The sequence below is a fragment of the Nomia melanderi genome, chromosome 5 (genome assembly GCF_051020985.1).
Source record: "Nomia melanderi isolate GNS246 chromosome 5, iyNomMela1, whole genome shotgun sequence".
NCBI lineage: Eukaryota > Metazoa > Arthropoda > Insecta > Hymenoptera > Halictidae > Nomia > Nomia melanderi.
In genome coordinates this window covers 4,797,840-4,825,797 of record NC_135003.1, presented here as the reverse complement: position 1 = coordinate 4,825,797, position 27,958 = coordinate 4,797,840, and the positions used below count along the sequence as shown (strand labels likewise).

Sequence of the window (27,958 nt, the reverse complement as noted above, 5' to 3'; positions counted from 1 at the left end):
AGTAGAAGATGTTAGGTGAGTTCAGTGTCTCTGAAATAAAGAGAAACGCTTGGTAATACTAAGCAATTCTGTGATTTCGTTTCCTTTCTAAGCGTAACGCATTGTGCAGATGCAAGATTCACATCTTTCCATTTCTGAATACAAACGTATCGCATAATTGTAAACTAATTGACACAAACGGAATCATCTAAATGCTATTTTTTAGCAAGAAAATTAAAATCTGTAAACAGAATAGTAGCAACCAGTTTTGAAACAGCAGAACAAATTTTGATTACGATATGATTGTTCAGAAACGCATAGATGGCGGAACAAAGTTGAAAAATCATGATGTCGACCTGATTGCTGGGATTACGCTCGTCCCTTCTGTCCCTTCCTATCTTCGAGTTTTCGCCTTCCCTTAGCCGATTCAGTTCCATTTCTAATTCTATGATCTTTTGTTCCTTTATCACTTTGCTGTTTTCTAATTGCTGTTGCCTCTCCATGAAGCCTTGGATGGTCTTTATCGCCTTTTCGTGATCACTTTCTAATTTCTTTAGCTTATAATCTACGGTCTCTGCATGCTTCTGCATATTGCAAAGTTTCAGCACAAGCTGTTTATTCTTTTCTTGACGACGTTTTACTTCGTTGTCCTTTTCTTCTAATTCCTGTAAAAAACACAAATAAAACGAACTTATTTAAAAAAAATAAGTTCATTAATAAGTTTAAAATATTCGAATTAATTTAAACAATTTTGTTTCGATCCTTTAATTTTTTCATTCAATTTCAAAATGGAAATCTATCTACACGTACTGGGGAAATTTCAATTATTTATATTTACTCCTTCAGTTTTATTTCGCTTACTTAGAATTGATAGCAAAAGAGAACTTCATTTTTTAATGAACTGACTTCCTACATCCTTGAAAACAATTTTACTTTTACTGAATCTACACATAGACATTAATCGTCCAACCTCGGTTACGGAATTACATGAACAACCATTGCAATGAAGTCAAGGTGGCTGCCATAATTGGACTAACTACGATTACTACAGGTAATATGTTCCTAACAAATTACGAATATACGCGTCTCCACTTGGCTTTAGAGTTTGATTTAAATTCCAGAAAGCAATTATACTGTTACAGTAAATTAAATGTAACAATAATCTATTAAAAAATTTGGAAATATTTTCATTGCACTGACATAGAAAAAGTGGTAGGATTTTCATCAAATTAAAGCAATGAAATGACTCTGAAGAAACATTTTGTTTAGAGCGTAAATTACTACTATGTGAGCTTCATTAATAAATTAATAATTTGAATCGCATTACCCCTTAATTTTTACAATATTTTTTATAAGGTACCGTTATCTTTCCAATAGTGTCTAGTAGAGCTTAAATAACAAAAAAATTACGAGTAATACAAACCTTCATTAGGTCTTTTAGGGCTTTTGTCTCTTCACAGAGAATATCTGTCGGCGACTTTGCTCGCGATGACCTTTCCCTGTTCGGTTCCCAATCGAGACAAGTGTTTTCTCTCTTCATCGTACCATCAGCGTTGGTTATTTTCTGTCCCAGCCGCGACTGTAACGGGTCTTCAATTGATTTCATTCCCGACGAACTGCAGGGTACTGATCGTTTGGCATAACCGTTCTCGAACTGTAATTAAAATCGATTGGACTATGGTTCAAAGTCTTTCATGGATAGCCAATTAAATGTATTGAGGAGCTATTAATGTACTTTTATATCTTGAATAGCTGTTTTCCACAGATATCATACATTTTATATCTGCAAAGTCGTACAAAGTACTGTATAAACGTATATAATTACCTGACAACTTTCCAGTTTTTTCTAAGGGTATGAAGAAATTATAATTAGAAAAAACTGTTAGAATTATAAAAAAAAGGTAAAAGGTATGTTTTGTTAACCCTTAACGTACCAAGGTGGAATGACTGATGTTCTATGCCAAAATACGATACTAACACGTTGAACGCCGCACGATTTCACAGAGGAAAATAAGCCGAATGGAAAAAATATAATATTAAATCATTTGATCGAATTGTATTATTACTATTCCACATTCATTTAACTGAATGTCACTGTATTATGTAGCATTATTTATAATATAAAAATGTTTTCATATAATCGTCGTTTTATTGAGTGAACTATAATAATTTGATTTGATCGGGGGTCACCGGTGACCCCCATGGCATTCAACGTATTAAAAAATTATATCATAAAAATATTTCTATTGAACATGATAAGTATACATGATAAATATAAGATAAAAATACTTATTTTCTCTTGTTTTAGCATAAATACGGTTTTTAAAAACAGAAAATAACCGTTTTTATATAATATCATTGTCAATTACTCAAAAATATAAAAAGATAATATCAAACTTCCTGGAAGTACCAAATCATTCCCAGAGATAGGAACAATAATTTATGGGAATAAATAATGAAGCATAAGAAAAAACGATGACATATTCTTAACATTTATCAAATGATACCATAGAAATATATATCCGTATCCTTCAACTATTCCGCCTTGGTAAGGTACTAAACAACGTGTTAAGCCTAAATAACTAAATTAGTATTACTCTGTAACTAAATATTCAACTCGTACACTACGAATAAATACACATATTTTTATATTTCTTCCATTCATTTCAAACAAACTTGCACAACCTAAGACGTATACTATTAAAGTCTAAGTAGACAATAGTAAAGAATTCAAAATTAACGTTTGTACTCTTTGCAGATGTTAAAGGTGTGCTCCCAATTTCGAATTGGCAAAAATGGCAGAAATCGGTAGACTATTAAATGAAAGTTTAGTTATCTAGGGTTAATACCATAAAATGAAAGATGAAATTATCACCTGAGATAGCAACGTGCGATGTTTATTGTTAAGGTCCGTTAGGGCATCGTCCCTGGTCTTCACAGACGCCCTTAGCTGATCGACTTGCTTCTTTCGTTTCTCTACAACGGTATTCAGTTCGTCGAACGCTTGACATTTGTTCTCCAGCTGCACGCTAAGCTCCTTGTTCACTCGTTTCGTCTCGGTCAAGTCGTTTCTACACTGCTGCACATCAATGTCCTTTTTTAGCAGTTCTTCTTCCAGTTCTTTGACTTTCTCCCGTAGACCCTCCGCCTCTTGCACCCTCTCCGCAGCCAAATTTTCTCTCAAACGTGTCTCAGCTTCCAAACGTTTTCTCAGTTCGTCCCTCTCGGTCTCAAGCTCTTGTGTCCAGCTACGTTCCTCGTTCAAGCTACTCGTCACCTGTTCCACCTGTGTTATAGATAGATCAATTAGATGCAGCTGTATCTATTTAAAAACATGAATTCGTTAATGTTAAGTTTGGTTAAATATTACTCGACAATTACTGTTTCATGTAAGATTTCAATGTATGAACACTTTGACAAATTATTGAAACAACAGACATTTATACATATAAAGGTCTCTACAAATTCATTTATGGAAATAAAACAAATAGAAATTTGATTCTTCTGTTAAAGATTCCCTTAAGTACCAAGTACATAAAAATTTATTTATATCCATAATATTTTGACTGTATTGAAATTTAAATAATTCTTACTCATAAAATTGTATAAAATTCGCACTTTCGTAATAACTGAAAATTATAGAAGATATTTTTTACATTATCATAATTTATTATCATAATTTGGATGCTTTTAGATACTATTAGAAAATACGTACCTTTATTTAAAGGACAAAGAAGATAAGAAATATGTGTATAAGTAATATGTGAATCATTTATTATAATAGTGATGTAAATTAATTTTTCACTGTAAAGATACGAATTTCAAGATTTACATTTCAATCAATTCAAAAATACTAATTTAATCTACTGTATTTATCCCGCGTTTGTTTGAAATATAATGTAGGTAAATACATTGTATACATTTTATGAAAATTAAGTATATTACTTATTATACGTTTTCGGATCATAAATGAACTTAAACTATTCCTACAATAAAAGACTAGATAATATAATTTACTAATGAATCTGCAATTGCTCAAAGTACATGAACCGTTTAAAGTATAAATCATGAATTGTTTATAAATAGAAACTCTATATTCTAACGACGCATTAATTTTGTGAATTCTTGAATTATTTAATATCCATATCTTCTCTAGCTTTCGCCACATGTTTTGGTCTCATTTTGTAATTACCTTAGCAAGCATCAGGCTGCCTTACAATAAAAACTCAATATCCATAAGAAATTATATTTATAAAGTATATATTTAATTGCCCACTATAGAGAACGAACAGAACTACTGTTTCAGTGTATACAAAGAACAGCTTGCAAAATTCTAACAGTGACACATGATAGTAAAGTGAACTCGTCCACGAACAAAGGAGAACTGATTAACTTTTTTCATTTCTTTTTTTGAGCGACGATAGCTGCCTTCTTATCTGCTGTGGATTCTTTTAGCGGTAGGAAGTGAGGAAGTGATAATGTGGAAATGATACATGTAAAAAGAGAAATAAGTAGGACGATGAGTAATTTGCTTATCAACTACTGTTCTTGTTGAGAATTTTTTAAGAATTACGAAAAATAAGATCTTATACCACAAAGAATTTAATGATACTTATAACCACTAGTTTTCATCAATTTTATTTTCACAGTTTTTTATCTACTTAATTTTCGTGGTATAGCTTCCATTAATTTTTATTCGAATAATTTTTTTCTATTTAATTTTTATGGTATATTGAAAAATAAAAAAAAATACTTTTCTTTTAATAAATGTTTCCACCCTGAAAATGAGGAGCTAATAAACATTGCCTGATACTTGTATTCAAGTTAAAAAAATAAAAATTTTCGAATTATCGACCTGTTTTTTTATACATTTTCTTTATAAAACTTCTTACCTCGGCCTCCAGGGACGCGACAACTTCTTCCATTTGTCGTAATTTTTCTTCGTTATCCACTGCCTTTTCCGACGTAATCCCGAACGCCTGCTTGTAATATATGGACGCATCTGCCTTTTTCTGGTATTCCGTTATTTCTATTGTAACAGAAGACAACACAACATGTCATTGTGCCAGAAATAAATCAAACTAATAAGAAACAATGAAGATAAATCAACAAAATACAATTTATTATTAATACACCGTAATAAAATAATTATTCTCCCTGAGAAAACCTACATAAAGTAAATAAACTTAACTGATTCCACTTTCGGTAAATATCATATTTGAAAAAATATCTACAGTCTTTCCATGACTTAATGCTATATGGAGTTCCACTATAATACAAAATAATTTGTTTTTTTTATACGATTAAGTAATGTTCATCAATCTGTTATTCCTTTTTCTTGTTTAAAGTATAAGTTTTAATCTTGATATTAAGAAGATGCATGTTTAAACTAATTACATACAATACAATTCTTTAATTAAAACGAATAAATATTAAGATATATTATAATTAAAATTTTTAAATTAAATACAATTGTCCTGAAAAGTTCTTGCTACTCACCTTTCTCTAATTTCCGGATCTTCTCCCGTTCTGCCTCGAGAGTTTGTTGGTATTGAGCCTCATTCCGCGAGCATACTTCTTTCTGCTCTTCAATTAACTGAATCGCTTTGGCTGCTTGACTAAGGAGTCCCTGCTTCTCAATCAATTCTTGCCTTAGTGATTCGATTTCGACCTAGCAGTAGACAGAGAACTCTTGTCATTTTAAAAATAATAAACTTCACTTGTAATTTCAATTTCTTTTTAACGACTAATTAAATTTCGATATTTCTGCTTAGATTACGACTTCTATACATCAATTGTGATGCAGATACAATTCTATAATGAAAAATAAAAAAAAATGTGTATTAAACTTAACTGTTTGTCTTATGATTCCTTCAATAACTACATTTACAAAGGTTCATGATTATAAATTTGCTAAAAAGAAAAGGATTTCTATGGTAATTTTAAGATTTAACTATCTAATAATTAAACTTTGATCACAGAAATAAAAATATTTATTACTATAAGAGAAAAGAATCACATTTACATTTATTCAATTCAGTTCAAAGTTTTCACCGAAAGTTTGACTTTCTATAAAGCAAGGGGTTAGTAAAATTTTTGGTTTATTTTTAATTCAGTGAAATCCCTTAGAAGAGAAATAAATTTTTACATATTACCAGGCTTTTTAAATCTATCCACAGCAAAAAATTTAGTACTAGAAAAAAATGATTTTAATAAACGATAACTTCTGACGTATTACTCCTTCAATATTACAAGGGTTAAATTTTTAAATCTGAAGAAAAAGTTGGTACTATGAACAGAGAGGTATTTCAGAAATAAGAACCTTCAATTCGATATTCTTCTTTATCTTATTTTCATCAACGGCTGTAATGCCCATTCGTTCCTCAAGAAAATATATCCGTAATTTTAGATTGAAATTCTCCTTCTTGAGTCTTTCCAGTTGGTCCTCGTAGTCTTTCATTGTTCTACCCCCTCTATCCCTGGACTCGTTAACCCCCGCCGGGGAGGTTTTACCAGGTGATCTTGCATTTGTACCTAAAACACAAAAATAAATCTCTTGTATATGAAAATAAGTACTCATTAGTAATAATTTAAAGTATAAATAACAGAAAATATATTAACTACTAACAGAGTATTTTTCCCTATGTATTAAAATAATATTATATCTATTAAATAAGTGCTCGCCTACTTCTATTTATTTCACTATATTAGGGAGAGATATGCGATGTTTATTTATTAAGAAACATACGAAATCTGTTTCTTTTAAAAAATATTTCAAAATCAAATTTAAAATAAAAAAGTTAAGACTCAATATTAAATTTTAATCCAATATTAAGTATTTTACTCGATTCTGCTGTAATTATTCATGTTATAGTCAAGTCATATACAAGTATAATTTCAATAGTTCTCAAATATTCTTAAGTAAACTATTAAATCGTCACATTAAATCACAATTAAGTTAAATACCGTTAATGCAATGTACAAAGTGGAAAATCAGAAACACTTCGAAACACAGAAGATTAAAACACTTTTTCAATGACAGTTAAGAAATCATTGTTTTAGAATCTTACTTTTCATAATTAATAATTCTTGCAATGTTATCTTAATATCATCGGCTATATTATCGTCAGTGCACGAACTCTTCAAGTTAAGTCATTTCTGACAAGAAAATTTCAACAAAGCTCCCAATCGTTCTTCGTCACCAAAATTTTGTGTTTTGGCGCGGACGCGTTTCAATGACTTTCCGAAGACAAACGGTTCCGATCAAAGGAACGTCAATCGCGATCGCATCGATCCAATGCAGGTATCCTTACCTTTACCCTTAACATTTACGTGCAGTGAATGGAAACCCAAATTTTGCGCGATCACGTTTATTCGGCTGTGACAGTTGCGGCTCCCTAACCCGTACCCCCTGATTCACGATTGAACCTAGCTAAATCACCGAAAGACCACGGATAAAAGACGAACTACCTGTGAAGTTGCCCTGCTCGCGTGATCGAAACTGCCGTATCAAAATAACGAACAAACTTGGAATTTTCGGCACCTTGAACGAGCTCCATAAATTTTTTCTTTAATCAATCTTTTAACGTAACTTTCATTAACGACAGTCTAAGGGTGTGAAAATAGAGTTCAGGTCAAAGGCGTTTCCCTGAACTTAGAAATCGACAAATTGTAAATTTAGACTATTATATTTGACTAAGAGATTTATAAAAATTATTTATTATTGTATACATAGTTAAATTGAATATTTGAAAATTGCAATTGCTGTATAGGGTGAATTATCCGAGACTGGAGCTTAAACTGTTCCCGTTGTTTGTAATAATATGAAACATCTGTTAAAGACATTTATTTTAAAACATCAAATATTATGATAAAAGGTACATTTTACAATGTCAATGTTACCATCATTTTCTTTAAGTAGAATAACTTATTTATATTAATACAATATTGAAATTAATACAAACTCAAATTCAATTCTGTAGAATGACCAGTAGGGTAATACCCAATCTTAATTTCATCATACATTATTCTTCACATGTGTTTATAAAATTTCTTATCTCTTCGTTTTATTCGATGATAAAGCGTTTTGTGAAAGAAAATACGACTTAATAGACATGGGACTAAAGATAAGCGTGCCGCGATTAGGTTCCATTTAAGGACAAAGACCCTTCGTTGCGAGCTTGTGACTAACGCGAACCGATCAACGCAGGAGAGGCACACGCAAAACGTTTTTCTCCAGGTGCGATGTTTGCAATAATTGAACGTTGAATCGATCCTATTCTCGAATTCATCCAAGCTACGTGACTGATGCCAGTTTCGCGATGTTGAACGGGCGCCGCCGCGTGTCTTGCTCCCTTTAAATGTTTTCTGGCGCACCACCAAGCGCCGTTAAACCTTCCAGACGATCCACAGTGTCACCGTCTTCGCGTCGTTCGACCAACATTTTTACAAGCCTCCTCCTCGTTTTTCGTTCGCTGACTCTCTTATTCGTTATTTCAGTGTACCCCCGTGTCATTCTCTTTCTTCTCTCGCGAAAGGTGAAACACGTCGGGCCCGCAGTCAACGACTTCGGGAATCTAGACAGCGTATGACGAGAAACCCCTGGGTGAAGGGTGATAAGGTTGGTGTAAGGTTGACCAACTTGAACAGTTGGCTTGCAGAAAATACAAGTAAATGGTAAAATTGGAAAATTTGGAGATTTTTTTATTGCAAAATGACTTACATGTCAATAACAATACTGTAATATACAATTTCGTAAGCAATCATCGAGGGTGCCAAAAGATGACATTGTTAGTATGTCCAAGGAAACGTTAGGTAATAGTCTTTTTGTTTTTGAAAAATTTGATGTTTAGCATTTCATAGTGGTTTCTACAAGTACTTTTTAATTGTGTCATACAGTATTCTCCATCCCTGTCACCATTTCTGTGGTTCTTACAGTATGTAATTAGAATAAGTGAATAGATGGATGTGTAGCCCAGAATAATTTTTAAATGATGTCAATGTTTCATTTTGCGCAACAAAATTGGTATTTATTTCTATTGAACGAGCATTTTTAAATAATAAAACTAATGGAATTTCGAGTAATTGACTAATTTGTCTGTGGGAAAACAAAAATGTAAATTACGTGATAAGCATATTCTACAAGAGTCAGTGAATACGAATTATTGTATATACACATATTCATAAATTATTCTTTTGACTAGAATCACTCATCATCTGTATGCTGAGGAATTCCATACGCACGGATTTCAATTACATTCAGATAAACATTCTGTCCTAGTATGTATCTGATGCTAATACACGCTACGACATGCGGCATTCAAAGACGCAATTATGAGAATGAACTGCGAAATGAAAATTATTGAAACATAAAGGAAAGCAGAACGAAAATAATATATCGTGACGATAACTCGTGGCATTATTCCGACGAGCTACCCAAATGCATCTGCCATTTATGCTTTAATACAGTCTATTAAGCTCGGTAGCTCACAGTACGACCTTTCTTTATAAAAGACAACTCAGCACAAAGGGGAATATACACAGCGTATATTCAGCAGAACAGAGGTAAACGTTTATTATACCAGTTGTTAATTCCCCTTTGCATGAGAAAAAGTGAATAAACTTCATTGACAAAAATAGTCTACAATTTTTAGTTACACTTCAAGATAAAATCATTAATTAAACAGAAACATTGCAGTCTTGTTTCATAATAAGATTTTAGTAAATTATTATTTAAGACATTTTTTTCTAAGACACTCAAATTTAAAGACCCTATCTGCTGAAATATAACTTCCGTTTACTCGGTCAGCAATTGTGCACCCCTGCATTAATCCGTTTTGCTCGCCATAAAATCAAAAAATGAAGTGTGTACTTGTCACACGCAGGACGAATATATCTAAGGTATATTTTAATGAAAAACCAAAGTAAAACAAAGAAGAATTGCAGGTTTATCTAAAAAAATAAAGAGTTCATCGTTGAAAGAATCGGTATCATTTCAAGCTTTAAAATGGCGTGTATACTCATCAAACGTAGTTAACTGGTTAACCGAATGACACTAGTTCGTCTCTCTTTCTGTTCAATCCATTTGTCGCATCTATAACACTTAACGCCTTCTTAATTTGATCTTAATTCACCATTCTTTTCAATCTGCTAGCCAAAGGACTTGTCGCAGACATCTCAACGTAAGGACCTACATCCAACGTCGATACTTACCCCGTCTCATCATTCTTTGTAATACTCTTTCCTTTCTAATTGATTGACTAAATAACATTGTCCCGAGAAGGACTTACCCCAAAGATTCACCAGACTACCAAGACCTCTATGACCCAGTGACCTCCTAACCTCAATTCTCACCTTTCTTCATTGTTAGCTGTCAGAACTTCATGGTCTAATACTTGATACAATAATGCTGTCTTTCCATTAGTCCATTCGTTGGAAATTTTGTCTCAAGGAGACCACGATCCAGACATTTCTTCAGTGTCAGGATACTCAAACTCTGAATTCTAACAATACCAATTCCTTCGTTACTAAATACCAAAACTCTATGTTAGAGTCTATACCACTATATACAACTAATACTGCTTCCTATTCCCATTGTTTTACTGGATGAAGGTTTTATCCCAAGAAGATGTTGACTCAAGAATCAAAAACTAAAATTTCTAGGTTTCGATAATGTCCTAACTCAGCACTTGTGCATTTTCCAACATGCAGACCTGATCTGTACCACGAATATTTCATCCTTCTTATCGATTCACTAGGTAGACGTCTTAATTCAAGGATCCCAGTGCTGGGCTAACCAGATCCTCAAGTTCTGATGACCCCCTAACTTCCATATTCTTCTTTCTTCATCACTGGTCATCTGAGTTTCATATTCTGGACTGGTATAGCTAGGCTTTCATCAACGAAAGCTCTCTTTGAGGCTCACTAATTAAGTGATGTACCACGCCTGACAATAAAACTATAATAGAAGGAGAACAATAGCGTTATGCGAACATGTCTTGTAAAAGGCGAGTATGTCCCTTTCGTTTAAAGCTCAAATGTGAGTGATATGATATTCACGATAGTGTCTCACTTACGTATTTCTCAGTGCCAGACTTTGACTCTTTTGAACCTTGACTTAACTAACGACGCGACTCTTGGCATTTGGCTCGTCGAAACTAGCTCGAATGAGTGGCAGCTTGGACAGGCTTGGATCAAAACTTCAATGATCGCGCTCCCACTGACCCGACTTAGACACTCTAATTCTTGAAATTTTACTGTTATTTGAACATTTAAAATCAGTTTCTAAGAACAACCACTTTAAATCGAATACGCTATAGATTAACCTGTTAACTGTGGAATTTAATTTGTGCGTCTTGCGCACAATAAAATTAAAGAATGAAGCGTGTACTCGTCAAACGCAGGACGAATGCACCTAGGGTATATTTTAATGAACAACCAAAGCAAAACAAAGAAGAATTGCAGGTTTATCTAAAATAAATAAAGAATTCATTGTTGAAAAAATTAATTTCCTTAGTATTACCACTGAATTGATAGAAATGTTGAAGTGTAAAATGATTAAGCAATTATGTAAGGACATTTTAAAATTATTTTACAGAATAATAAAGGAACTCAGATTGCTCGTCATTAAGTCAAAAGTTCAGCGAAGCGTACTATACAAGATATAAACTTATTTATTCACAGTCAAATATATTATAAACAAATTCCTATTCTAAAAATACATACATATTGTTTCGAGATTTATATATACTATAGGTAATTTTTACGGTTATAGCTGAAATGGTAATAAAGAATTGATTAATCATCCAAGAGAGCGTTGATAATTTCGGACACTTTATTCGCGTTATCGGCGGAGCAACGTAATTACGTAACACCGTGCCAATTTCTTCTCTCTGATACGATCATCCACGAAAAATTAAACATATTTCAACGATACTTTAGGCATCATTTGAGCATAAATTATCATTCAGAGTGTTTAAACAATCATCATATCTCTCTAACAAGAATGCATTAATTTATATAACATATATTTATAAAAAGTAACCCGTGACATCAGTTTTCACTTCACCAATTTTTACAATCTTGCTCAAATTTATCATTATTCGTTTACATAACGCGAGATAACACAGGTATTAAAGTTAGATAGTGATAGTAAATAATAAAAAGGACATGTAATATACGAGGACGAAAAATGAGGTAATATTTTATTCTATTTAACCATTGAAGCATTCATGTTACTTGCACCTGAACGTACACCATGCATTTTACGTTACTTCATAGAAAGTAAGTTTCGTACAAAAAATTGTTATGCGACAGAGAAAGTTAGGTTGAAACGTTAGCAATATATCTCAAGACTACTATCGTATATCTTGAGGTAATAATACATTTTTTGACGAACTTTCTCTCTATATTTTATTTAAACGTACCGATACGTATCAACAAATGGAAAAAGTAAACAGTATTTGTAAACACTTACTCTTACAGTAAAAATTATAGCTAACAAGACATTAATTACCACAGTGATAAATAAATCACAGAAAGTTACGTGCCTGAGATAAATACTTAAAGAGTAAATTGACCGTGTATATAATTTATTTGCCATAAAAACATATTCAAAAAATAACGGCAAACGAATAAATAAATAATCTGAAAAGTTCAAATCCCTTTTCAAAAATTACCCTAATTGATGCCTAATTCATACTAGCATAACCCCAAATAACTAAAAAACTAAAAAAAAAAACAACTACATGCACAAAGAATATCGTATACATTATACGTAAAAAGTAATAAAACCACGAATATTTATGGACTTATACGAAAGCGTTAAAAAACCAACACAAAGACCTTCATACATTTCAACATCGAGGATTTGTTACTATAAGAGTAATTAAAACTCCGAGCAAAAAATCCATTTATTTTCTTTGATAAAAATCAATGCCTACAATCAACATCACGCAATCATTTGCAGTCTAAATAATCTAAACACTCATACAAATTTTCTGCCACAAATAAAATGCATTTTCCAAAAAAAAGAGAAACAACCAGTATCACGTTTGTCGATTAGTACTTAAAATAGCAGACCGTACCGAACATGACTTGATCTTGCGTCTGTCTGTCCTGGGTGTTCTCGGTTAAGGTCGAAGCCTCCGAACGCGACCTACCGCATCCCATGCCACGTGGAACGCCCTCGGTACGATCACATTTTACAGACTATTCTAAAGCCTACCCCTAAACCTAAGGCTACAAGTGAAAAACGGTTACGGTGCCTCTCAAGATTCGTAGATCTTTCCGCGACGGCCGCGCAAACACCAACTGGCCTGCGTGGCGGGGAATGGCGGAGCAGCGCCAAAGTTTACATCGCAATAACCTGCAGTTAAAATTATATTCCGAGTATATATCGTATCCCACAGCACGTACGGTTGAGCGTTTCAAGGATTCGTCGAACTACGGTCACGCGGGCGCAATCAATTCCTCAGAGAAAAAAATTATCCCTGTTGCTTTCGAGAGACAAATATACAGGATGTAGCGTTTAACAATGCAGCTACGAAAATAAAAGTCGCACAGCTGTCCCTCAATTTACGAGTACCAATGGCGTGCAGCTTTTTTTACGTGGAATGAAAACGTGTGGATGTCGTCGGGAGAAAATAAAATAGACAAATACGTGAGTATTTATTTCATGCAGATTTATGGAAAGATAATAGCATTCTTAACACTAAAACTACCAAACGGGTCAAATTGACCCGCTTCGCAATGTTTATTTTGCAAATATTTACATTATGAACGCGATTTCGCGAAAGATTTTTATCTAAATTTGTATATTTGTACAGATACAAGACTAGGAGATCCTTCAAATCTCAAGAAACGAGTTGTTCTAATTTTTAAAGCTTTAGTGTTAAATGATTATTCTGTTCTGAAAAGGCTATTATAGATGATTCTTCTGTTTTTTTTAAGTTAACTTCGGGTATAATGTTTCTGCAAATAAATTAAAAGTTTTTGATGGTTTTTGAAATTTTTGTTAATCGGTGATTGATTTTATAGCTCCACGATATAACAGTTTCAGTCATTTTATTCCTCAGTCTAATCGAGAGATTTAGGGAAGATTGCAGAAAATGTAATCGAGAGCTCGCATGTTAATTAGACGCAATATTTAATATAACAATTAGCTAATAATAAGTGAATTAAAAAGTAGTTTTAAGGTTCAATTTTAAAAGTTGAATTGCAGTTTTCAAAAACGTTAAAAAGCAACTGGGAAAGTTTAAGGACGTTTATCTTATAGTATTGTTTTTGGCAAAAGGGAATTTTTTTAAATACCGAGGATATTTGTCATGTAAAATAAAAGGTTATATTGAAAACATATTCATTGTTCACATGCTGAGTACCAAAATAAAACTCTCTTTTTAATAAACTTATAAATCGATATTTATAATAGAAATTATAAACTATCTTGGATTTTATAAGATCTGATTGAATGTGTATTGAATATCGTACTGTAAAGATTAACTTTATATTGTGATTAATGTAAATTGTGTCTTTGTAATATACTACAAACTCTTATTAGTAAAAAAATTTCAAAGCTAATTTCAGATAAAAACAAATTATGGCACTGTTCATTTTGAAAACTACCTTCACCTATTACACTGTTATTTTAATAGCTTAGCCATATAAATTATTTTAAAAAATGTTAGTGAAGAATCTCATTTATATTACATATTCTCTAATGTTAGTATTAAATATTCTCATAACTGAATTAAATTAAATAATTTTATACTGGATTCATGGATTATCTAGATAACTTTTTTTTAAATACAACTTATATTTCTGTTCCCAAATTTTTAGTCAAATTAACAGTTTGTTAGCATTAAAGTATAACAAACCAAGTGAAGTTCTGAGTTCCTGTATACAGGAAGTAGGTCCTATTTCTAGCCCGGATGATAGATCGATTACAGGAAACTATCCTATCCATCTTACATATATTTCCCTCTTATGGTTATAGCTAAGAGGGAAATCGTGGTCGTGTTACCACTTCAGCTTCACCCTGGATATAGTTCCTGTGTAGTCTGACAGTGCACGTGTTTAAGCCTCTAGTAATATAAATTACAGTTTTTATATATCCTCATATGCTAGGTAGACAAATGAAAAACTTGTAAATAAACTAGAAAAGTGTCAGCAATATATGTTTTCCTTGTCAGCTTAATCAGTAATGACATTAATGAAACTGAATAACTTAAAGAATTCGTTGACTCCCAAAAAATACAGTCCAGAAAATTAATTAGTAAATATATTAATTTAAAAATCGGGTACTACGATTTGTCACTAAAGCAATAAACAGAGTTAGATTTTATTAAATTCTATTATTTTAAATACTATTATCAATCCGAGTAGTATTTTGAAAATTAAAGTTTTCATTTCTTTCCGAAATCTTATATAATTTCAATTTGTAAAATACTTAAAGAAACATTGAAAATTAATTATAGCAAAAATAGTAAATTTCTGTACTTGATCATCTATTTCAATAAAGTATTTAGACATATTGAAACTAGAATAGAGTTATTTATAAAAAAATTCATATTTGTCTAATCCAAGTAAATACTTTTCGATCAAACTCCAGATATTCCTACTAAAGTATTTTCACCATTCTGATCACAAATCACAATGACCGCCTAAAACAATAATATAAAAACAATATTATACTACAACAAAATCCAATAAACAACAATCTTCATTTAACTAAAATACATGCGGTTTCCGAACAACTGATTCAACCCACGTCTCCCGGTACATGAACTAAAATAATTCTGACCAACAGCATACCCATGCCAAAAAGTACCTACCGCAGTCGGAAAGGGTTAAAATCAAAGAAACTAAACCTAGAATTTACTTCTTGGCATATTTCTTCACAATAAACATACAATTTCCATTTACCACCACCATTCTAATCAGCATACATTGCCACTACATTCACTGCCTTTAACCTATTAACTGTAGAATTTAACTTAAAAAATATTTCGTTTTGCGCATAATAAAATAAAAAAATGAAGTGTGTCTCGTTTTTACACAAACACCTACTTATAAAATCTTACTAATTAGCGCATGATTATGAAAATACAAAATTTTATCAGAACCGATTATTCGTTTAAAATATATTAAATAACAATGAAATATTGTATTTTTCTACATTTAATGATGTAAGTTAATTTCATTAAAAATCGCCAGCTATACAGCCTAGTTTTCTTAAAATTAGCTCAATCCAGAATCGCTTAGTTTCATCCGCTTCCGTCACAACCCCTATTTATCATTAAAACCTCCCACAATTATGATTCAATCCCTCGACTCGGATATGACCAGCAAGCGAAAGCTTTCACGCGATTCTGGAGACTATCCGGAAAGTTTAATAGGTATTAAATGTCCGCGAGGACGAGCAACGGGTGTTGGGGTGGGTCGGTCGTGATCCAGCGCTTCCGGGCATCGATCGGCCGTTTTCCACGATTCAGGGATCGAACTGGTGTGCAGGCATCGTGTCCGTCGGCTACGGGCGACTCCCAAACGGACGCGGAGCTCACGTATTTATAGATGACACATTTAGGCCAGAACGGAGTTTCGGCTGTCTTTATTTTGGCAGCCCAAACTCACTCTCTCTTTCTCTCTCTCTCACTCTCTTTCCAGTTCGTCTCGGTGCGGTGTCTGCCCCGAGCGACCTGACTTCTGTAATTAAATCACCGAATTCTGCCCGAACATGATCGCGCGCGATTGTAATCTCGCTGGACCAGCATCGGCCTATTAAATGTAAAGGCGACGAGTGAACAGAGGACCAGAGACGGTCAGACATCGCGCGGTTATTTCGGGTCGCTTGCAGTGCTCGCTCGCGCCGTTGCGACACGTTGCTACCCTTTGGTACTGCGCGCGTGTCATCGAGTTCGCGTCTGAGCCACCGGGACATCTGTGATCGATAGCGGGTTCGAATTAATTCACTTCGCTGCTGGTCTATTCTCGTAGAAAATGGACGGTGATTCGGGTCCGACGGGAATAATAATCCTTTTCACCAGCGTTTTCTTGTGTCCATTATGCTCAACCTCTTGTCGTGTGATGAATGTCACTCACGGTGAAAATTTCTAGCTCGAATAAAAGCTTTTAGGAAAAATATATTTGGTTTCGCAATATACGTTAACCCTCGGAAAATGCGATGCTTCGACACTTACGTGGCAGGCGAATGTAGGGTCAAAGTGACCGATAGCAAAAATTGATTACTCACGGTGTTCACAAGGGACTATTCGTTCAAAATATTACAAATGCTAATTACAATTAAGAGCAGTTAGTACATAAAGTAGTTGTATGTTTCGTATGATTATGACATATAAATTTTGTACATACTTTGCATCTTATACCATATACAATTGGGTTAAAATGACCCAAATGATAAGTGACACATCATTTTTAACAGGAATGTATATTTTTATGAAATATGCTATTCTAACTGTGAAAAACATCAGTGGCGATTGCTGTATTGATTTTATGCTGATGACTTCACGACTACTCTACTGGTTCTCGTTTTATTGATATTGGAATACGTGGTTTCTAGCTGATGCCACTGTGATCTAAAGGGTTAATGCATTGCGGATGGAATGTTTTGTCGCTAGGTAGGTTTGATAACTAGACTGAGGATCCTTGTGTGAATTCAAGTGTGTGAAAATGTAACTGGAAAAATGAAATTACAATAAAAAATTGTTTCTCTGAACAAGTATTTTAAAAAACACTGCACTTTCGGTTCTATGTTTTTTTCGTATTGTACGTATTCTTTGCAATTTTGCACTTTCAAATTTATAATTTTTATATTTCCAAATGTACATTCGTTTCAAACACTATTAATTACTTGAGAATCACAGTTTCTTGCTAAAATTTTGTCAAAATGGACCTGCCGGTGCAATTGTGGTTCCATGGTTCAGTTCGAAAATTAAATTACGCATTTTTAATTCCATATAAAGAATGCTAAATAACGAGATCGCTGAATTATTCCATTTCTAAGCAAATAATAAAAAACTAAATAATTAGAAGAAAAATAAATTAACAAACTCAATTTGGCTGTACAAATTGATGGGCTGGCAGTTTTAGACAGTGAACCGAAGAAGCATAACTGCATCGTCTGGCACTCAAACGGTTGACTTACTTTCGGTTTGTGTGAACTTAAAAATCATTATCATGTTAAACACGCAATTTTAAAAAATGTTTTAGAATTATTGGATTACCTCACAAATAATGCCGTTTTTTACGTTTCTTTTATTTTAAATATTAAAATTAAGAAAATCTCTATCAATTTAAAATATATTTCCTTTACTTAATCTATGAATAATGAAGGGGACTATATTTTATATTAAAAACAGTTTTCGTTATCTTAATTTTTCAGAACGAAAAAATAATAAAAGAAACCATCACATTATCTATGGAATGATCCAATACATGTATCTTTAAAATAAATATGCCTTAGAAAATTTTGGTTCTGCAATTACACGCGAAAGCCGAAATTTCGCGTCATCCGAGCGCAATGTGTTAATTAAAAAATCAATGTTATTCAGTGCATACAGGTCGTAACGAAAGTTCAGTTTGCAATTATCAATGTTTCACCTTCAAAGTAAACGTGCACTTGAAATGAACAGAAACATTTCTTCGCGTTTCCACAAATTACGAATAGTAAAAATAAACCCGATAAGCATAGTCGCGAAGGAAATTGTACAGCAAGGGGTTAATCGTGATTGCCATCTACAGCCATTTGCTCGATAAAAATTATGAACTCATGGTAGTAGTGAATTGTAACGCTTTTTATCGTGTGAGAAGGCTTTAATCGTTTTAAAGGATTTTGTGTATATTATAGGATATATACTTGTGATGTATTTTACCTAATTGTAGTTTATTTAGATTACATCTGTTATCTCAAGAAAAAGTCCTGTTTTCAAATACATAGGAAAATATATAAAATACACTGATTACTTTTAGAGATGTAAAAAATGTAAAACAATGTGTAAAATAACAAATTTTATAATTAACAAAAATAAAATATAAAACTGTAAATATGTGAAAATTTATTAATATACAGAAAATATATACATATAACGGTAAAGAAAAAGAAGAAAATACTAATGAAATAATGACGTAATTAAAATAAATATTAGTCTAGATCTATATTTATTTATAAATTAATTCAAATTTGTATAAAGTAATTTCTCATTTCACAAAAATTTAGTTCCTTTTTGTTCCCATTGTAATAAGGCTGATACCTAAAGACTTCTAAAATAACTTGTTATTAAAAAAAAAAACTATTCTATAGTTTCCCTTGAGGAAATTATAATTACATTTGAATTAACCAAATACTAATTCCTTCAAAAGTTACCTATATTTCAAGCTGGGTAGAAGTTCATTACACGAAGGTCTACTCTACACAATGGACGGCGCAGAACTTGATATTCTCATTTGCAAAGTTTTCACAAAGTCATTTGTAGAACACGAAACTTGTGGCTATCGCACGAAAAAATCACAAACTTTAGTTTCATGAACACTGATTGCGTTTTCTTCAACTTTTCTAATTTTAATTTCTAGATTAAAATTTTATATTTCTCTAGACTATACACTTTAACAATCCTTGATACATAGGATGATAGGATAGACATAGGATAGAGTAGTCATTCTGCAATTAAAATATTAACTAAAATTGAATAATTAACTCATATATTTGTAAATATACCCAAATTCTACAGATTCTTTTAAACATTTTTGAAAGGTTCTTACGCATCAAAAGGGTATAGCAGGATAAAGGGGTCAAAAGTGCTCTTAAACCAATTTTTCTCGCGAAAGTTTCCTTCGATAGCGTATCCATCAAAAATATTGTACACCAATTTTCAGCCCTCTATCTCAATCAGAAAGGTAATTATCTAGTTTTTATCTCATTTTCCCTATTTAATAGCAAATAAAAATTATGAAAAAATTCGGAGACATTTTTGGCATAGCAATTTTTAAGATTTTTCCGTTCCAAATTCTTAGCATAAAAAATGAAAAACCCCCCAAACAATAGAAAAATGTAAGTTTCGCAATGAAGTATTCGAGCGACAACTTTTTAATTTTTATAATAGTAGACATATTTAACGGCACTTTTGTCCTCCTTATCCTGCTATACCCTTTAAATTCAATCAAAAACGATATCAACAATGACGACATATTCAAGTCTATATTTTTAACTTGCTTATTCGTATACAGGAAGTTTGGTTACGTATGTGAGAAAATTAAAAAATTTTCTAATTTAATCTAAATTTAAAATATAAGATAAAAATTAATAGCAACAAATTTGTGATTTCTTCTTGATTTCGGAATGATTAATAATGTATTTAATAGTTAATGATTTATATAATAAATATATATATAAATATATAATAAATATATAATAAATATAACCCTATGAACCACAGCGAACCGTCATAATGGCGCGCGTAAGGCAGGTCAGTAGGAGCGTGGTCACTGAAGCACCGCGCGAGAAATAAAGACAGAGATCTGACTCGCACACTGATATTGACGGATTTATAATTGTTAAATTTGAAACTGAAGCTAAAATTCCGATTTTTTGCACTTAATTTCCATCTTATTGGCATAGAAAATTGCTCTCTAATTTTTCCCAATTTGTTGTGAAATACTCTGTAAAATCATCTTAATTGAATTTAATTTTTAAGCTAATTGAACAATTAGCTGAAAATTGATGAACATCAATCGAATTTTTCTTAATATTAACTCGTAATCTAATAATTAACCCATATATCTTATATATTCTTCAATTCTGTGGTTGCATTATTAGCTATATTATACCAAATATGTTGTATGTTGCTTTATATACTGTTCATTTAAAATATCCTAAATGAAATCAATGTTTGGAACTGTAAATAGAACGGTACCGTCACTTTTCAATAATCCTTTAGTTATTTTCAATCACTTCTTAAATACTCTAATAATTTCATGCGGAATAATGAAAAATATGAATAACATAGAAGACTACACATTTCGAGTTCATAATTCGATTTGCATTTGAATTAGTAATGAATATCATTCTTCAAAACTAAACTTCAGCAGAAATCATATTATTTATAGGATGACCTAATATAATTTTTATTGCAAAATTGAACTCGATTTACGTGAGCAGCGTTGTTCAGATAGTTCTCGTGAATAGGATACTGTTGTGGGACCATCGAAGATTCTCAGAATTAGAAACAAGTTCGCGACAAATTCTGACACCTTTGCCTTCCTGCTTTCTTTGTTTTGCACGGTTATTTATCTGGCATGCACGCCAGCATCCTCTAAACTTAGGCTCACCGTGTATCACGAACGTCGGCGACTACGAAATTGAGAATAATGTTACAAATTAACGATGAAAGTCCGTCAGAACTGCGCGTATATGCATTAGCCATTTCTACTTCTATTTCGTGCCAGCTCCATGCGTATATTTGACGTCGGTATGCGCCGGAATCTTGTTTTAATAGACTCTGGAACTTTATGCATTTATGGGCGCATAAAAATTTTACGAATTCTAAACAAGAACACTTAACAGAATGCAATAAGGTTTCATTTTAGAATATTTTTAAGTTAGTAAAAACGTTGTACGAAGCCAAGAAAATTTCGATTTTGTTAAATTGGTTTAGAAAAATGCACGAATGCAATATATTCATTAGTCCCTTGTCTTATGATATCGATTTGAAACCGTGATCAGGATTTAAAATAGAATTGAGTAAATATAGCGCAGCTATTTCTTTTTAAGTCGTAATCAAATATTGTTTTCCTATTTGTAACATTTCAGGCTTAAAATAAATTTGAACATACAATGAACATAGAATTAATTTATCTTCTAGCAGGTATATTCGTAATAATCAAGTAGCTTTCGTAAGCATAGTTATATATTAAAGAAATTATACAACAGATATATTTTAAAATTGCAATTAGTTGTTACTAAGAATAGCAAGTATTAACGCATTCAGTGTCTATACAACTAAATTTGGACTTACGAAAACACATAATTTTAACCGTTTTAAAAATATACGTATGCGTATGTAAATTTAATTTTAAATTGATAATAAAGGCATTTCGTTGCGTTAAGATACATATTTTTTGCCACTATTTTTAATTTTCTACCATAATGATCATTTAAACAAAATAATATACAGAATGTCTGTTTGCGACAGCTGTCAAGAAAGATTCACCTGTGATTCAAAGTGAACCATTTTGTCAATCACCTTTTAACGACCACTTCGTTCAAGTCAGTTGGAATTCGTTGATTTACACTGTGATGCAAAGCAGTCTTCCAAGACGTTACAATATGTCAATTCTGAATAATTATTTTTGTTTTTTTATTTGGCCCAAGTTATATCTGTTTGAACTACATAGGACAGGAGACAGCAAATTACATACTACTTGTTTCAAGGTGACTTCTGTGTTAACTATAATTAATAATAACATATTTTTCAAAAGGATTATAAATTATACAGAGTCACCGCTGTTACATTTATCATTTCCATTAACCTGCACCTTTATGTAACTTGAAAATATCGTAAATCCTTCCTAGTCACCATTCCTTGGACTCTTTGGACATTTAAATATCGATTAACATTTAAGATAAAAATTTATGCAAAACATTTCAAATATCTATGTAAATATTTCGATTCCCAATGCAAGTTAGTGAAATGAAGTAGTTTTTGTAATCAAATTATTTACACTTTTCATTGGTTACGTATACTATCGTACTTTCTCTTCTTTTCCTCTCTTAAATGATTTCGGTTGATCTGACCACCGAAATAAAAGAGAAAAAGCGTTGAATATGACAGTAAACCATCAAATTTTTACTAAAGCTACTGAGATTAGGAAATTTCAAGTTGCATAATTAGTTTTCTCCGTTATTATAGAATTTTCGAAAATGCAAAATCATTATTGAGTTAATTGGAACATAGGTCTCCGGAGATTTGAGTTTATCGTCCCCGACACGTGTGTTAATACACAAAAATAGCATTAGTGCCAGAATTATCATTCAGCTATAAAGACACCAGCTTTTAGTAGACATGTAGGCGGCTGGCTCGATCCCAATCATGTCAAAGTATAAATGAAAATGAAACGGTGGTCGTTGGTTAAAGAAGATCTATTAATTTTAACTTTTGTACCGTGACGTTATTTCGCTAAACATCAAAATGCACGTGCACTCACGGCGCTTACACTTTATCAATTAAAACAACTGCGAAATGCACACCTGTGTATGTATAAATCGTCACTTATAACATAAAACACTTACCTACGGGTCAGTAAACATCGATTAATCGATTTGCATCATTAACACTAAACCTACCAGACGAGACAATATGACCCATTCCTGATTTCTTCCTTTTGCAATTATTAAACAGATAATAGATGTTCTTCTGTGAAACGATTAAACCAATGGATTTAGTAATACCTAAATTGAACTATAAATCAATTAAAGTCTCAACGTATGTACCATTGGAGTTTCTATAGAGGAATTTCCAAACGTCAATTTAACTGCTCAGTAGTTTTAGTGTTAAGCGGAATAATCCGCACACAATTACTTTCAGCTGCTTATTTGTTAAGTGGCTATATCGATCGGAGCAAATTAGTTTCAATCAAAAGCTTGAAAGACTTTTAGTTGAGCATCTCTAATTTATAAAGTAAACTTCACATTTAGAGTGAAGATGCAAATGGGTTAAAACTGAATTAAACTCATGAAAGAAATTTTTATTTTTTGTTTCATGAACACTTGATTTTTTTGTTTTAAACCTGATAAAAACGATTGATCAGAAAAGCCTAATTATATCTGACGGAACTAATTAAATTGTGTTCATAACTAAGGTAAATTTACCAATAACTAACCATTTAAAGTTATAAGAATAACACATTTATATTATAAATATAGATATAGATGTAAACATTCATATTAAATATTTATATTCATACAGCCTGAACTGGTTACTTATTGGTACATTTACCTTAAATTAAAAGTTGATGCTAATCTTAGTTTGAACTGACCTAAACTCTTCATTTAAATCCTTCTCAAAGAGATAAGCTTTGAAACAGTGGCACTAACTTTTTAAGGCAGCTGGAAAAACTGCATGCAGCCATCAGCACTGCACTGCATGAAGTGTAGAAGTAAAGCTGTGTTGACCTTTAACCTACTACTTCCAGAAACCGTCACGACGTCCGGTGACCTGACTTGTGGCGCACACATGTGTTTTACAGCACGGGTAAGTCTATTGTGCTGCTAAAACTAGAACAAAATTTAGTAGCTAATTTGGAAACTAACATGTAAACCTTCCTACCTCAAAAGACTAAAAAAGGAATTATTACCAGAAACTGAAAAAACTACTATGAAGCACATCCGTGCTAAAAGCTTATGCTCGTTATTACTCCCCAGTATTTTTCTCGAAAATGAAAAATACAAGGAAAATGACAAAGAAAGAAATTGTACTGCTTTTTAAAAAGGCCGTAACGTAAATTTTATGTTTACACTTTTTTGGAGAAATCAAGTTTACTTTGAATTTTTTGAAATGAAATTTGTTTATGCCAATGGAAGCATGAATTAAATTAAAATCAGACATGTATATATTGTATTTACTTGTTATTCACTGTAACCCTGAAAAATATGTAAAAAACAAGAAACCCTACGAACAAGCTGAAAAAGAATGAAATTTCAAAAAGATATTCTTATTACAAAGTGCGTGTGAAATATCCTTCATAGCGTCAGTGCTAAGAAACATAATTAATTGTAAGTGGACCTGTCCTAATCGGACGCTGAGATGACTAACAAATGAGGAATTAACTTGTTCATCGTGGGCATTCGCATTACAAATTGGTCTTTACGCCCACCATGCTGCTTATAAAGGGTGAATGGACCCCCACTGCGTGACCTACAAGGGTAGTGGGCTTAAGAAACAGTTATTGAGTTAGGAACAAGGACACCAGAAGCGCATGTGCATGTCAATAACTGTTGGTGGCAAATTAACTTCCAGGTCCCAATTCCGACACCAAACATCTACAGCTGAAAAACACCGCATGTCTGCAATTTCTTAAAAATAACAGCATCTGCATGTTCGGATTGTAAATCTGCTGGAAAAATTCAAGAAACGTATCAATGTGACGCAGTAACGTAAACTTTCATTGGGAAGCAGTGAAAGATTTAATAATAATTCCCCGTATTGAACGAAAACCGGTGAATGGTATTTATGCAATCGTGTGCCAAGTATAACTACTGACGTTTAATTTTGAATTGCAGAATAACAAAAATATATAGTGATATGATTTATGGATTTATTCGGTGTACTATAAAAAGCCAAATATCTGATCGAGCAGTATTCAACCAGAATCTTCAGAATTAAATTGAAAGTTTTCCTTTTTAACCATCAGAAAAATTCTAAAACAATTCTAATATATGATACAAGTGCGATATACTTATAGAAACATTCTGTACTTCAAAGTGATCTTTTCTTGCTGTGTGAAGTTTCGTTTTCCAGAAACATAAATTTTGATGAAGTAAATAGAAAAACAATCTTGATAATAAATAAAGTTGAATTCTATATTGTGTACAAAAAAATAATAAGCATTTATAGAGAGATTTATTACATTGGGTGAGTTTATTTCTTCCCTTATAAAATTTGCACGTCTTACTTCTACTATGATCGTTGACCCACGGTATATAATACATTACCAATTGATAATTTCTATTAAAAATTATTTATCACAAAAACCGCACAAACTAATCAGATATAATAATCAAATAACAATTACAATTAACAACTCATCTAAAAATAAATACGAACTAAGAAATGAACAATAAAATAAGTATCAAAAATCCTAATCTCAAAAACAGTAAAAAATCGCATTATACGAAACAATAATTACAACTATATATAAACTCTAATACACATATAATAAACCTGATATAATGTAATAAACCTGATATAAAATATATATTATATAAGATATAAAATACTAAAACAGTTTCTTTTAATAACTTGGAGCATTTTCAATAAATTATTCATAGAAATTATAAGCAATTTAGATGATTTTGATTAATATGCACGGTGCGCAACAAAAACTATTGTTCTGTAGTTTGAAGAAGTTTGAAAAAGTTTTTAGTAGTTTGTCAAGAAGATCGTCTCTTTTCAACCTGTGCATATGGTGCAAACCATTTACGTAACAAAGATTTCAGAATACGTACTCGGCAACAAAGACAATATTTTTTCTATGGAAACAATGCGGAACCAATGGAATGGCTCCCGCCCAGATGGCGAAAAGTTTGGCCAACTACGAGTGGTCGGAGAGGTCGATGGTATTCACTACAAATTTCGCATTCCGAACTGCACGAGAAAGTTTAGACGATAGGAAAGAGCCGGGCCAGCTGAAGCAACAAATATCGGGATACGATTGGACAATGCGCGCGGTGTCCGGATATCTCGTTGGATAGAACCGTGGCGGAGTGAGCGTCGAAATGTTCGCGAAGGTGGCGAATAACGCCGCCGTACCGCCGCGGACGAGCAACGCCGTTACAGAAATAAATACAGAACAGAGTCACGACACGTTCCCTCCCTGGCTCCTCTTGTCGCGGACCCACCGAAATAAATGGACCACCGCTTCCTGTAATTTGAGATCGCGAAAAACACTTTTCTCTGTCGTAGTAGGTATCCTTGTGCATCCCTTTTTAATTCGCTCAGAGACTGACCAGAGTTATATAGTCCTTTCGAAGTCAAGCATTCCAACATTCACCTTTTCTTCTAGCCCTACATAGCATTTCTTTCAAAGATGTCTGTGCATCTGACAATGGAACATTTTTTGACGCTGATTTTGATGAAACTTATGTGAGATGTGGTTCTCAAGAAAATATTTGACACGTATTTTTTCTTATCGACCAACATCCATTTTGAACGAGTAAAAACACCCCCAAAAATTGAGAGTTGAAAATATATTTTTTAGAATATCTCTGAAACTAGGGGGTATAGAAAATCTTTGCTTGAAGCCTATTTTTATCAGAAGAGTAGTATATTACCATATTTTATTAAAAATAGATATCATTACTGATGGTACATTGAATAACATAAATAAGTATACGCCATTTTGTACGAAAATCAGGTCTGAAAGGGTTCAGTCCCGGTCTAACCTCATAACCTACAATATCGTGTCAAAACAAGACTTGTGACGAAAATTTTAAACTTTTGAAAAATCTAAATTGTATTTATATTTTTTAAATATAAATTAAATATTAATTTTCTATTACCAATCGTTAACCTTTGGAGTACACGTAGACATAGAAAAGGCATCAAAACTTTTTATTTTCTTAATAAATTATTAACGATAACGTAGTTGTATCGATCATAGTTAACAAATAAATCATAAGGTAACAAGTTAATGTTCTATGGAAATTCCATAGTAATTTATAAGCTAATATTGATTTCTGATCTATGGTTCCTATCAGACTATTTACTTTCGTAATGAGTAGAACACGATGCAACAATACAAAATTTGAAGCCTTCTTTTCTAGGTCAGGATGAATTTTGCGAGCACTTCCTGATATGCTTCTTCATCGAATGAGAAGTGTAGAATCACGCTGTAGTATATTTTTGAATCACCTTGTACATACTTTCAAAATATAAAAAAAAGACGACTTTACTTTAAAAAATATGACTTCAGAATTTTATTCGGTGCACAGGAGTCATCGTTAATACTTGTATTATAGAAGGTGGAAACGGAAAGCATTAGACAGATACATTAAATAAATTACATGCCCCGAAATATATTCAGTCCAACTTTCTCAAAAATGAAATACTATAAATTTCTATTTAAATTTCTATTTAAATTTCTATTTAAATATCTATTTAACTAAGGTTTCTCCCTTAGTTTATATTTTCGAATTATTTTTATCATTAAGCCGACCACATTTTGACTATATCCATCGCATTATTAAAGAATA

At 32.3% G+C, this 27,958-nt stretch overlaps 1 protein-coding gene and 1 long non-coding RNA gene across 5 annotated transcripts in view; one reads left to right on the top strand and one right to left on the bottom strand.

The window, feature by feature from the left end:
• cnn (phosphodiesterase 4D interacting protein centrosomin) overlaps window positions 1–27,958 on the bottom strand; it is a 67,831-nt gene that overhangs the window by 12,131 nt on the left and 27,742 nt on the right. For 2 of the 4 annotated variants that reach the window (XM_031985882.2, XM_031985881.2), the window contains exons 3-8: window positions 6,302–6,513; window positions 5,479–5,650; window positions 4,872–5,008; window positions 2,855–3,265; window positions 1,403–1,633; window positions 336–644 (exon numbers count right to left, since the gene is read on the bottom strand). In XM_031985882.2, the coding sequence (XP_031841742.1) occupies window positions 336–644; window positions 1,403–1,633; window positions 2,855–3,265; window positions 4,872–5,008; window positions 5,479–5,650; window positions 6,302–6,513 (1,472 nt within the window). Of the gene's footprint in view, window positions 1–335; window positions 645–1,402; window positions 1,634–2,854; window positions 3,266–4,171; window positions 4,361–4,871; window positions 5,009–5,478; window positions 5,651–6,301; window positions 6,514–13,064; window positions 13,309–27,958 lie in introns of those variants that run through there. The other 2 variants (XM_031985883.2, XM_031985884.2) reach the window with 2 other exon arrangements.
• LOC143174557 (uncharacterized) lies at window positions 16,711–18,929 on the top strand. The gene is made up of 3 exons (XR_012998697.1): window positions 16,711–17,286; window positions 17,417–17,612; window positions 18,377–18,929. It is a non-coding gene; the product is annotated as an uncharacterized LOC143174557 (long non-coding RNA).